We start from the raw sequence: 13125 nt of genomic DNA, 5'->3' as shown, positions 1-13125 counted from the left end.
TTTGCTTTATTTCTAATTTATTTTTTCTTATCTCGACCCGGTCAATGTGGGAGCGTCTTACCGGAGTCTCTTCGAGATAACGGAACTTTATTTCTATTACTTGAAAATATAAAATAAGATAAAACATTTACAAATGCACAATAGTTGTTCTGGATTATTCGAATGAAATATTTAATGAGAGGAAGAGACACGAATGGATTTACTTCATGCAGATTGAATTTTGCATAAATGTAAAGACATTTTAATAATAACAATACGAACAGTATTGATAGTTTAATTTTATATATTACTAATTAAAAATTATGATCGATATAATTTTTTAAGTAATTATTAAAAAGTCAAAAATATTTTTATTGGGTGATTATATAAATTTTTTACACTACTAACTATTATTATTATTATTATTATTATTATTATTATTATTATTATTAATAAACGTGTAGATAATGAAGGTAATTGGTGAAGAAATATATTATTCATAAAGTTATTTAAAATATTTTTAAAACACTTCTATTTTTTTTGGTTTTACTCATGTTATCATATTTTTCTTTTCTCTTTTTTTACATACAAAATTTTATGCAACACGTTTTTCTTAGGTTAATGTTATGGTAGGCTATCTAGAATTATTGATAACTTAGTTACCTAACCGATAAGGGATCATGTGCAAGACAAGTTGCAGTGTCTCACCATATGCTTAACTAGAACAATTAATGTGTCCATCAAATAATGAAGATTGAAGAGAATGGCTGATCATCAACCTTGTACTACATTATTAGCAACTAGTGGAGTTTAGATCCTCTTCATTTCCCTTTGGAAATGGAGATCTTCATTCCTTGAAAACAATAAGAGACACTTGTATTAAAATTTATCAACGGTTCAGATTTAATTTTAGTTAATCAATTAATTTAACTTTAAAAAACTGAAACAGGGGTCTCGCATTGCGTTCGGATAGCTTCATCAATGTGTTTTGAAGATTGATGATGGTTTCAACTGTGCAAAGTTATTAAAAACACTGCTAAAATGTTAACCTCGAAACCATTGAAAATAAGGACACATTGAAATCTGACTTACTTTTTGAGAATAAGGTAATGTGACTTGCTTTTTTCACAGACAGTACCTAATATACTTACCATATGCTATCAGTTATGCTATATATATATATATGTTGTTAACCACACACTATCAGTTATGCTACATACCAATGCTTTTCAAAACACAAAGCATAATCCTTTGCACTAATTCTATGATCTACTACATATTGCAGATTTTGTTCTCATCCTTTTTATGAATTGACTACACTTAAGAACACAAAAAAAAAAAATGTGTACAGCCCAAAAAAATCCATATCCAAAAAATTTGATCAACAAGACTAATTGAAGTTGTGCAGCTACAGTGTATATAGTTTTCAACTTGACTTCCATTGTGAGCTTCACCTATACTCAGAACTTGGCTTCCACTTGTACTTGCAATCGAAAATTGACTTTCACTCCCACATTGTCTTTCATTCAAGATTGGATTACCCAAAGATACAGAAACTGAATTGTAATCCAATGGTTGCTGCATATTATTGTAAGGAAAGTTAGACAAACTTTTATAAAAGATAGGTTGAAAATCAGCTTGTACACATGAATGTTCCTTACAGTTAACAACTCAGTTAAAGTATGACTTCTACTAAATGTATGTACACCATCAGTTGTTGCTGTAGATTGTTCCTGCATGATTAATAATGCAAGTAACATGTATTCTAAGTATGAGTAAATTACCAATGTTTCTTGAGGCTTTCTCTTTTTTCGTGATAAACTTGCCTTTCTTTTTCTAGCCAATTTCTCAACCCAAGTGTGGTGTATAGCTGACAATACTCTCTTGGTCATCTCGTACAATGTTTTCATGGATATTGTTGACCCATTTCCCTATACCTTCTATAGTTGGAATTGTTGACACATTCATGTTTTCTGAAATAGAATACAATCAATATACTTTATAAAGATTAGAAACTAACAGATTTAAAAGATATAGTGGGTGGATATTATACTTTTAAAAAACTGATTCTGAAAAGAAAATATATTTTATTTCAAATTTTAAATTATAATCAAAATATTTTCCAACAAGTTCAAATGCATTTTGTATTTGTTTCACTTTTAAATGTCATCAAATTTTATCCGTTGACAAGTTTTAATACACGTGTCTCTCGTAGCTTTCAAGGAATGGAGATCTCCATTTCTAAGTAGTGTTGCTGCTGTCTGTGATTGCTCACTCTTTTTCCTCTATGAAGTCACCACTGTTATTCGATCTCAAAACAAGCTTTATCTTTAAACTTGCACCAAAAAGAAAGTTTAAATCTAAATTATAATAATTTTAGTATTTTCACATTCCTTTTTTTAACATTCTATTTATAATAATAACTTTTTTTCATTTCTATCTCTCTTAAAGCTATAACACATCTGATTTAAAAAAAAAGAAACAAAGATAAATGGAGTGGTTTTGAAGAGATAAATTCTTCTAACATAATTTTACTTATAGGAAGAAATTATTTTTAAAGACAAAGTTCCCATTGAAAAATTATTTATTTTTATTTTTTTCCTCAGTGTTACTTGAAATGGACATTTGCTTAACAATAACAAGAGACATGATTTTACACGTACAAACAGAGAAAGAAACACACACTATATTTTCAGTAAAAGAAAAGAAGTAGAGACATGTGTGTGATGGGAGCAATTAGCTGGAATGCACTATTTAAGTATTCATGATGGTGAACTGGGCCTCCTTGTGTTTCACACTAGCCACTCACATCCGAATCCAAACCATCTGTCTCGGTCCTTCTTTGTGTTTCCAATGGGGACTGATAGGCTAGTTTCTATCAGGTTTAATTGTAATTTTAATTTTTTAAGTATTGTAATTATACCATTTTAGTTTTTCAATTTTTTTTGTTAATTGAGTGTCTCAATTTTTGTAAATATAGAATTATTTGGACTGAAATATAAGAAACAAAAATTTAGTGTGATGGACAAAAATATAAATAAATTTTAACTAACTCTTCCCTATTTAATAGTATCGTTTTTATCATACTTTCTTCATTCTTATATATAAGACAGAGTTATCTAATTCATTAAGATTAAGAAAAATAATCATTTTAGTTGATAACAATAAATTTGTCTTAAATTTATAATTGTTTGCTAATGCATTCTCTCTCTTATTTAAATAAGGATATCTCTTGTCTAAAAATAATTAATGCAAAAAAATTTATAAATTAAGTCATATAAAAGTGAACAAGTATTATTTTAAACTTGGGTCTTATAAATAAGAATGGTGGGAGTACTTTTTATTTAATTAAAGTTTTATTTTAACAATGTTTTTTTGTCATATGCAATTAAATGTAAACGGTATTTTAAGAAATGAATTATTTTTTTTATTGAAACACTATCAACATTAAATGATGTTGATTAATTTTCTTAATGTGTGTGAACTACTATTTTTTTCTTATATTTTAGTCATGGTTATCAAACTCTAAGTTAACTCGTTAATTCTTACGAGTTTATGAGTCTATTAAGTTGACTTGTGTGTAAATTTTCTTTTTAGTAAACTCTATAAACTCTACGTAAACTCAATAGACTCTCAAATTTATCATCAAGTCAACGAGTGTAAGTTAAAAAAAAAGACCAAAATGTAAGTTATTTTCTATTTATTTAGTGTTTAACATACATACATTTAGTGTGTTGTTCCCGAATAAAAAATTATCACCTTTAATATCATTAAACTCTTGTTCTCTAATAACATAAAATCCTCGATGGGAATAATTTATCACTACTATAACATTTGTAAGTTATTATCTAGTAATGATGCATTACTAAACTTGGTTATTTAAGTATTGTAAAATTTATGATTTATTATTCTGTGTTTATTATATTGTTGAAATGTAGATATATTAATTATAAATATTTTTTTATTATTTTTATATGAAATAAATTTTAACCGAGTTCACGAGTTGAGTTTATGAAACTCTCACGAGTTTACGTCTTGAGTTTGATAATCTTGATTTTAGTACAAAAGAAATATTATATTTCACACGGGTAATATATGTTGCAATAAAGTAATCCCACCATACCTAAATATAAGCAACAACAAAATGTTTTTTGATTTAAATATAATTTTTTAACTACTTTAATTGTATTTAATGATATTATTCCAAAATATCTTTAAATTAATTATTATTCTAGTTCCAATAATTTCTTTTTATTTTTTATATCAAATTTTTATGAAGGTCATTTTAGAAAAAAAAAGTTCATTTTTTGAATATGGTTAGTAAAATAAAATGATATCAATCAATTTTTTTAATCAATATAAAATTAATTATTTTCTTATATTTAGATCTAAAATAGTGGTATATTTTTATTTGTGAGAGTGTGAGATTTTTTTTTTTAAATAATAGATATGATAAAAACAGGCTGCAGAACCACATCGTAAGATGTGAAAATTTGCAGTCCCTCATTTAGAAATTGCATAGCCATCGTCCTCCTCAAATCTCAGACCCAAGAAAGCCCCTGCCTATCAACATGGCCCGGAGGAACCTTGGAAGGGATGTTGCTCTTCCATAAATCCTTTTACAGATCCGAATTCTGAGACACAGGGTGGTCTTGGAGAGCGTTGTAGGTGTGTTTAACCGTATACAGCTTATTCACTCTTAGGCAGAGCTGGTTGTATAAGAACCAAGGGTTCCCTAAGGAAAGTTGTTTCCCTCCCTCTCAGTTGTCTATTCCAACTTCCAAAGAAGATTCCAGGACCATACATTGATCCAAGTGCTAGATTATATGTTCGAGGATTTTGTTTACTTTGATCAAATTCTAGTTAATATTGATTGAAATGTGTTTTTACATTGATCGAAGTTTTAGATCTCTTATGATTGAGATACCATAACCAAAACATAAGTTAGTGACTGTTTTACTAGAATGACAAAATATATTAAATGCTTATTTACAATAATTACTTTTGTTGGATTTATAGAAGTTTGAGACAAAAGGTTCTTAGAACATCTTTAATAAGAAATTTTGAACTGATTTTTTTAGCATCTTGAATAGGAGTTTTCTACGTTGGAGGTTGAGTTTCAGAAAAAAAAAAATCTTAAAAATTTTACTTTTTTTCAAAAAAATTATTTTTTAATGTCATTTGAAAGAAAATAGGTGTTCTTTTTTTTTTTTTTCCTTCTCTGCAAATAAACTTTAAGAAATCAAATTGAGTTCTACAATTAAAGCAAACAATAACAAATTCTTGCATCTTATGTGGAATCATAGACTCACAAAAAGTAATCCAAAAATTCAAAATGTTTTCTTCTAGTAAGTTACTCTTAGGGCATCCTATTTTAGGGGCAACAAGCTAACTTTACGTTAGCCTAGGTTAGATATATTATTCATTGGACTAAATGCATTTAATAGTAAGCCTTACGTTACCAAAGTGAACTTAGATACAAAATTCTTAAGATATGTTCATCAATACTCTTATTACCATTTTATGATAAAATAATGAATGTTTTATATTTCTAACACATTAAAATTAGGACCTAATTTATAATAAATATATGACTATTTTATTATTAATTTTCTATTTTGTCCCTAATTAACCATAAGATCTATTAATCACATGCACTCATTTTCTCATAAAAGTGAATGTATTTATTGAGCTATCAAGAAAATAAAATATATTCATGATTGAATTTGAAAAATAATCACCTTTTTAAATTATGTAATATCAAGAATAGTCTTAGAATAAAATTAAATTTCATGAAAAATTAATAAATCTAACAACCTTTATTGATATTCATGAATTAAGTAAGGATGAAATTTTTCATTACTTTAATTTAATACTTTTTTTCATTTTCATCCCTGTAAAAAAAAATCATTTGTCCTTGCAAAGTTTGTTTTGTTTTTTATTCTTAAAGTACTTAAGATAACACTTAAAAAAACATTTTGAATAGTAAAAAAAACAGTCTTAACACTTTAAACACAAAAAATAAAATAAACATATTTTCTAATAACTAAAACTACTTTTTTTTAAAAGCACTAGATTGTAAAAATCGAAAATATATTTAAGCCATTGAATAATTACTACTAGAACTTGTTTCTTTTGTAAATAGGAAGAGATGTAACATTTCTTTTAGACAAATACTAACCAATGTCCTTAGAAAATTAATTAAAAAACTAAAAAGAAAAAACTTTTCCTTGAGATCCGTAAAATTATGCTATTCAAAATTTTTTTATGTTCTCCACAATAAATATTCTCTTTTTAATTTCTTACCCAATCATAAAGACCTTAGTTAACAAGTTCCTTTCTTGTACGGTAGTATAAAAATTGTTTATTTAATATCTTCAATGTAGAGAGAGATGCTATTCTGCTTACAATTTCAGTGACATTTTCACCCGTATCTGTACGACTTTAATAAAGGAAGATGTTAGGCGTGAGATCCTTTTGGTTCAAGATTTTTTGTATTCCCATTCTGTAATTCTCAATAACCAAAAGAATCCTACACATTAAAAAATGAATATTTGTCATCATCATGTAGAGCTCAAATTAGAGTCGAAGATATTAGAAACCTCGTGGACTTTAAACAAAATGGACATGCTGTATCCAATTGATTACACACTGGACACACTTCCCTTTGAAGTTTGGATACACATTGCGACTCTCCTCGTCAGAGCTCTTTTGACTATGAATTGGAGGGAGAAAGCTCCAGAATAGCCGAATGGATATATGTAAGCACAAAAAATAGCGCTAATTCTTTTCATTTGAATACACCATAAAATTGGTTTCTGGATACTGTATTCACTCAAATCAAATACCGACTCTGTATAAATTACCAATACAACTACGACTCAATAAATAATAGGACTCAAAAGCCGCATTCAAGAAAACCCATCCACTGCCACATAATATGGTCTCTGCTACTGCAACATAGAACCTCCCCATAGTTATGCCCAGCAAATATATATACTTTAAACACAACATAAACTTCTAACAAGGTCATTATGCTGCTGTTGAACCCACCCACCACCACCCTTCTTATTTGGACATGGTAGTTAAACTGACCCGTCCCTGCACCCCGTTAGCCACGGACACAAGACCAGACTTAAACCAGACAGACACCATGAGGTGCAAGGACCGAACTCACTCACCCACCCAAACCCCCAACTCCCCACCCCACCCAGACTCGACTCCGACAGTCACCCTAGCATCAACCCAGCTCCATCCAACCAGGTTCCTACAATTATAGAAACCAATTTTGGTTTAGAGAACATTGTGAAATTTATCTAACAAATTGGGTGGATATTTTGATTAATGACCCTATAGTTAAAAAAATAATGAAACAACATTTACCCACACAACAGTCTTCAACTAAAGTTGAATCCACCAGATGGAACTGGAACATCATTGTTTCCAAAATTAAAACCAGGTTGAGCACCATCGCCTGTAGGTAGTGTCTCATCATCGTCTTCCAACCAATATGTCTCAAGAATTTTAACAGCTTTTTCATATATTTCATTGTTGTCATGACTCTGCAGGTTTTCAATTTTCTCCAATCCCTCTGCTTCGTCTATCATCTGTGCATACAAGTTGACATCTCCACTGTTACCCATGCTCTTCTCAGCTTCCCCAACCTTCAGAATATTCTCAAGTCCTTCTAAACAGACAGTGACGATTCTTGGGTCAGGGCAAACAAGCAGATCACAGAGAGGCTTAATGCAACCCTGGCTCACCAGATACCTTACAACCACATATGACAAGTCAATACATAAATTTTCAATAATTATCAATTTGCCATCATAAAGCAAAGTAATAATAGTAATTCATACTTGATCTGCTCATGGGTACCGCCAGATGTAGCATTTGAGATTGCCCAAGCAGCTTCTTTTTTAATGTCAAACTCAGCATTTTGAAGAAGATTGACAAGGGGGGCAATCAAACCAGCTTCAACAACAGCCTACATTATACATAAAATGCATAAAGTTCAGATAGCTTCTTGAATGAAATAAGCCACCAAAAATTTTTATCCTTTACTATAAAATGCAAATAGAACATGTTCAATATCCCAAGCAGAAAATTTAACCACTAAATGCCCTGCTTCTAGCAAGGCAAAGGATTCTCTTCAGTGATGTACTTGCAACAAATTGTAAATTAAAATATTTATTTATGAAAGGTTGTCTAGAGAGTCCATGTAAACTTATTATGCTCTCGTAAACTTGACTCGTAACTATGTGCTTGCATATTATAAAAAATACATTAAAAACCTATTAATAATTTATAAGCATAAAATAATACTCTCAACAATTCGATATTTCAACTAAAATAAAGAAAAGTAGAAAACGATGATAATGAAGTGTGATAGTACATACATTAATACTAAATAAATGACCAAACTACATAAACAACCAAAACATACATAAATTCATAAAAGCACAAGTTCGTAAAGTAAAAACATTTCAGAGTTAATTTCTTCAAATAATTTGGGGGTGAAAGATACAATCTGATTTCAAACTCACTGACTTGATTCTTGACTCAAAAAGTTTGTGAGTTTACAGGAGTTAAAATTGTTTATCTGAGCCTGACAGCAAATTAACTCATTTTCATTACCTAGAATCGTAAACTCACAAGAGTCTATTAGTTAACTCAAAAGTTGGACAACCTTGATAATAAGAAACAAAAAAATTCAGTTTCGGCAAATCCAGCTGCTGCTGAGTCATACTACTTCCAAGTTCAAGGGCTTACAAACAACTAATACTCCAATTCTTACTCTTATTGGACAACACAATGCCAAAGATGACACACCACCACGGTATATACTACACTAGATTTCAGTTTTTGTTATGAGAAAAGAAAAAATATTTTTCTCAGGCTAGGAGTTGAGAATAAACCAATCATCAGTCTCTAATTTCTCTTTTCATCCTCAGTGTAATATGAGAAATAGATATTTCTAAGTTGGTTATTATCGCACCACATCTCAATGTTACAGAACATGTAGCTTCCTATATTACAGAGCCACAGAACTATAACACTATATCAGGGGAGAAGATACTTGAAACTTGAAACTTTAAAAGGTAAATGTCTCTCTCCATTGAGAAATCAAATTAAATATGCAGGAGACAACATCAAACTTAAAAGAAAATCATAATTTAAGAAAGAAAAAAAAAACGAGATCAACAGGCAATAGCAAACTTGATCAAACACACTAATTTACATCAAGTAAAATCTAATTGGGATTTACCGGCTTACCTGTATCTGATCTCTGTTTCCAGCTGTAATGTTTGAAATGGTCCAGCAAGCTTCTTTCTTGATACTTTTTTTATGATTATGTGTCAACAGGCTCAAGAGGCATGGGAGCGCACCATGATTGATGATAGTCTAATAAAAACAGTTAACACCAAAATCAGGAAATTTGCACTAGTGATGCATGCACAAAATATAACAAAAGAAGACACTGGATTCATGGTTTAAGTGTAGTATCTCACTGGCATGTGCAAGTGCTCAAAGCCATGAGACAGACATGCAAGTGCTCAAGAATATAATTAGCTAGCAAGTAACTATTATAACTGTTTACAAGTCATTACCTGAGTCTGCATATCATCTCCTGTCACAATATTTCCCACTGTGCGAAGAGCAGGAATCAGCACTGAAGGGGATGGGTGCCTTTAAAACAAGCACACAAGTTGAGGGCCAAGACAATCAACAATTGAAACAATAGAATCTTGATTGACCAGGTAGTAGATTTAATACTCACAGAAGGAGCTGCACCAGTCTGGGACACACACCAGCCTCAATAACGGCTTGGATTTTGTCATTTGTTCCATCGGAAAGATATGATAGTGCCCAACATGCGTCTGTCAAGACTTCTTCATCATTGGAAAAAACCAATCGTTCTAGAGCAGGAAGCGCTGCCCTCACCTGTCCATCAAAATACCCATATTAATATACCTAAACAAGTTCTCTTACAGGATTGATTTCAATTAACCAAAAAGGCCATTACCTGCTCAAATGGAGGCTGTGGCTTGCCCCTGCAGAAGTTTGACAGGGTCCATGTTGCGTTTCTCAACATTGAAAGTTTTGCATGTTCATTCAACTGGGCCAACAGTGGGATCAGGGCACCATGGCTGAGAACAAGATCACGACACTTAGGAGAGTCACCAGCAACATTCCCCAATGCCCACACTGCCTGGAATTTCAGAGTTTTAGTATTCTGGTAAGCTCGGCCAAAATTTCAAAACAAGTAATGTCAGCACTACCACATTCATGCATCAACATACCTGCTCCCGAACATCATCACTGGGCGAACTAAGTAGCTTGACAAATATCGGAACTGCCCCATGATCAATCACCACCTTGGTATTCTCAGAAGTTCCAGATGCTATGTTTGTGAGAGCCCACGCAGCCTCAAACTAGCAAACAAACAAAGAACCAATCAACACAACAAATCTCATCAACACTACACCACACAAAAACTTCCAATGCAGGGAATAAAACAAAACCTGAAGTTGAGGGAAATCCTCCCTAACAAGAAACTCCACAAATCGAGGCACAACCCCAGCTTGAATAACTTCCTCAATTGGAGGACTGCGCTCTACGGAACATAAATCAAACAAAACAAAACAACATTTAACACATACAGAAACAGAACAACACAACAACTCATCAATAACATCAAATCAAAATCCACAGTTAGAGTTACCGATCGAAAGCAGTTTCCGAAACTGCGTGGTCGCTTCCAGTTGCTGGCTGTTATCATCGGACCACACTCCAGCAACCATCGCAGGAAGGCTCTCTAACTGCACCACCACCAACAAACACAACCAATCATCATAACCGTTTCCATAACTAACTAAATAACCAAATCACAATCACACCGAAACGCGATTTAGAATCTGAAATTGCGAGATCGCGATGGAACCCTAATTTTTCACGATTGCAATAAAAATAGCGATACCTTTTTCTCGACAATGGAGGCGGCTTGGAGAGGAGTGGGGAACTGCTGCTGAGCTTGGAGGCCTTCGCGGCGCTTCTTCTGGAGGCTCTCTTCGCGCTTGCTCTTGCGGATCTCCACCATGTTGTCCTCCCTCCTCCGGCGACCCTCGTCGGCGTCCACCGCCACCTTGTAGCGGTTGCGGCGAACCTCGGTTCTAGCATTCGGCCTCAGCGACATCGTTAACGACAACAACCCTAACCCTAGCAACAATCGGAGATCGATCCGAGTAATCGGAATTCGGAATTGGGAAAACCCTAGGTTATACGATTGAGAATTAGAGCGACGTTGCTTTTGCGATACTTGGAGGAAATTTAAATAGCGGTGGCGTGTGTGGAGTGGGGTTGCGTTGCGTTTGCGTGTAGTGGTGGTTGTGGAGCTCGGATCTCGGATCTCGGATCTCGGATCTCGGATCTCGGATCTCGGATCTCGGATCTCGGATCTTATATCCGAGTCGGGTCAAGGCATTTTGATCCTTAATAATGAAATGGTTTTCAATTTTTTTTTCTTTCTGTTTTTTTAAATGGATCGTACCTAAATTATGCAAACGGGTTACGGTTCCGTGGGGAGATGGACCCTCACTTCAATCATAAACGATTTTCGCTTGTATTTGAAGGGTATTCCAAGAATATCCAATTTCAACCATATCTTTTTTTTTTTTAAAAAAAGTATTTAAAAAATAGGTAAAACTAAATATATTTAAAATCTTGTAAAAATTTAAATGAGACCTGAAAGCTTGAACTTTCGTGTAATATGTTGTATTTTATATAAATACAAGAAGTGATTGTCTTAACCTATTGTAAAAATCGGTTAAAAACAATCTATCTCGATTGGTGAATTGAGGAGTTAGGGAGTTGACTTGTCTATAATTCTTTTAAAAAAATAAACAGATTAAAAAAAACAGCAAAAATGTTACAGAAAAATATTTACAATTTCCCTTATACCAAATGTCTTCTTAATGGAAGGGCTATAAAATTAATATTTATGTGAAAACAAACACGCGAAAAATAATTTACATTTTCAAAATAGTCATTAAAAAATACTAAAATATTTTAAAAAATAAATGGTAACAAGATAATACATCAACACAAATGAACAATTAAACAAATAAATTATTGAGTGTCTCTTTATTATGAAAAAAAAATCATAAAATACAAATATATTTGTTCTCCTAATGTTGCATTTAAAAAAGATGACCTTGTAGTAAAAGTTGAGATAGTCATTAGATAAGATAGTAAAAAAAAAAAAAAACATTGATTCTCCCTTAAACATAGTCAAAGATGACTCCATTCTTCTTATACTTTGCATGCTCCCTCTTTCTTTTCCAAGATCTTTGTTAATCAACCTCTACCTTGACCAAAATGTTTTCTATCATTTCATTTTTCAAAACCTATTTGTTATTAATTCTGATTTTCTTAAATCCCTTTGTTATTTTTTCTTATGTACTACTATAATATTGTTTTATTATTTCTGTTCTTTATTAAAAAAATCATTGTTTATTAATTTTAGATTAAATTACTAATTCAGTCCATCTATTTTTTTTAATTAGTTCAATTTAATCTTTCTATTATTAAAAAGTTTGCTTTCATTCCTTAATTTTCAAAACTGATACAACATTGCTTTTTTGGTTTAATTGCGAGAAACAACGTTAACTTCTAGAAAATGTGGCTCAATAAAAAAATACACATAATCACTACTTAGGCACAATAAACAGTATTAACGAGAAAAATATTATATCAATTTTGAAACTGCTGCTACTCGAATGATATCAAATGTTCAATGTTCCTTTGCAATTATCATAAAGAAAAATATATGGGTAAGGATGGAAAACTGGACTACTAAAGTATCTAAAAACAAAAAGAAAAGTGGACTAAACCTATCAAACATCCATTTTTTAATATCTCGTCCTTCAAATAATTCATCACAGCAACTCATTGAAACAGCTTTTTGACAACGATTTGAAGTGTTTCAGCATATAATTGCTTCATCAATGACGTGAACTCATAATAATTAATGAAGTCTTTTACTATTTTATTCTTCATCATTAAGATTAGATTGTTGATTAGGGATCTTTGAGAAACTTCAACATGTAAACCTGGACAAGGACAAGTACTTCTTTTGATTCTTCC

The 13125-nt window shown here is 31.6% G+C and overlaps 1 protein-coding gene across 2 annotated transcripts; it reads right to left on the bottom strand.

Moving 5' to 3' along the window:
* Positions 1–6735: 6735 nt before the first annotated feature.
* Positions 6736–11337, bottom strand: LOC114367661 (importin subunit alpha-2-like). Of its 2 annotated transcripts, none has more exons than XM_028324849.1 (11): positions 10961–11337; positions 10706–10802; positions 10506–10597; positions 10284–10415; positions 10007–10192; positions 9761–9924; positions 9591–9669; positions 9256–9384; positions 7839–7966; positions 7367–7749; positions 6736–7246 (listed from the first exon to the last, which is right to left on the bottom strand). In XM_028324849.1, the coding sequence occupies exons 1-10, from the start codon at positions 11174–11176 to the stop codon at positions 7377–7379; spliced, it is 1596 nt and encodes a 531-aa protein (XP_028180650.1). In that variant the 5' UTR covers positions 11177–11337; the 3' UTR covers positions 6736–7246; positions 7367–7376. The 2 variants fall into 2 exon arrangements, with proteins under 2 accessions (XP_028180650.1, XP_028180649.1); XM_028324848.1 differs by having other exon boundaries at positions 7363–7749; positions 10961–11335.
* Positions 11338–13125: the final 1788 nt, after the last annotated feature.

The sequence above is a fragment of the Glycine soja genome, chromosome 9, assembly GCF_004193775.1.
Source record: "Glycine soja cultivar W05 chromosome 9, ASM419377v2, whole genome shotgun sequence".
Taxonomy (NCBI): domain Eukaryota; kingdom Viridiplantae; phylum Streptophyta; class Magnoliopsida; order Fabales; family Fabaceae; genus Glycine; species Glycine soja.
Note: the sequence above shows the minus strand (reverse complement) of the source record. Positions and strands in the feature narration are given on the sequence as shown.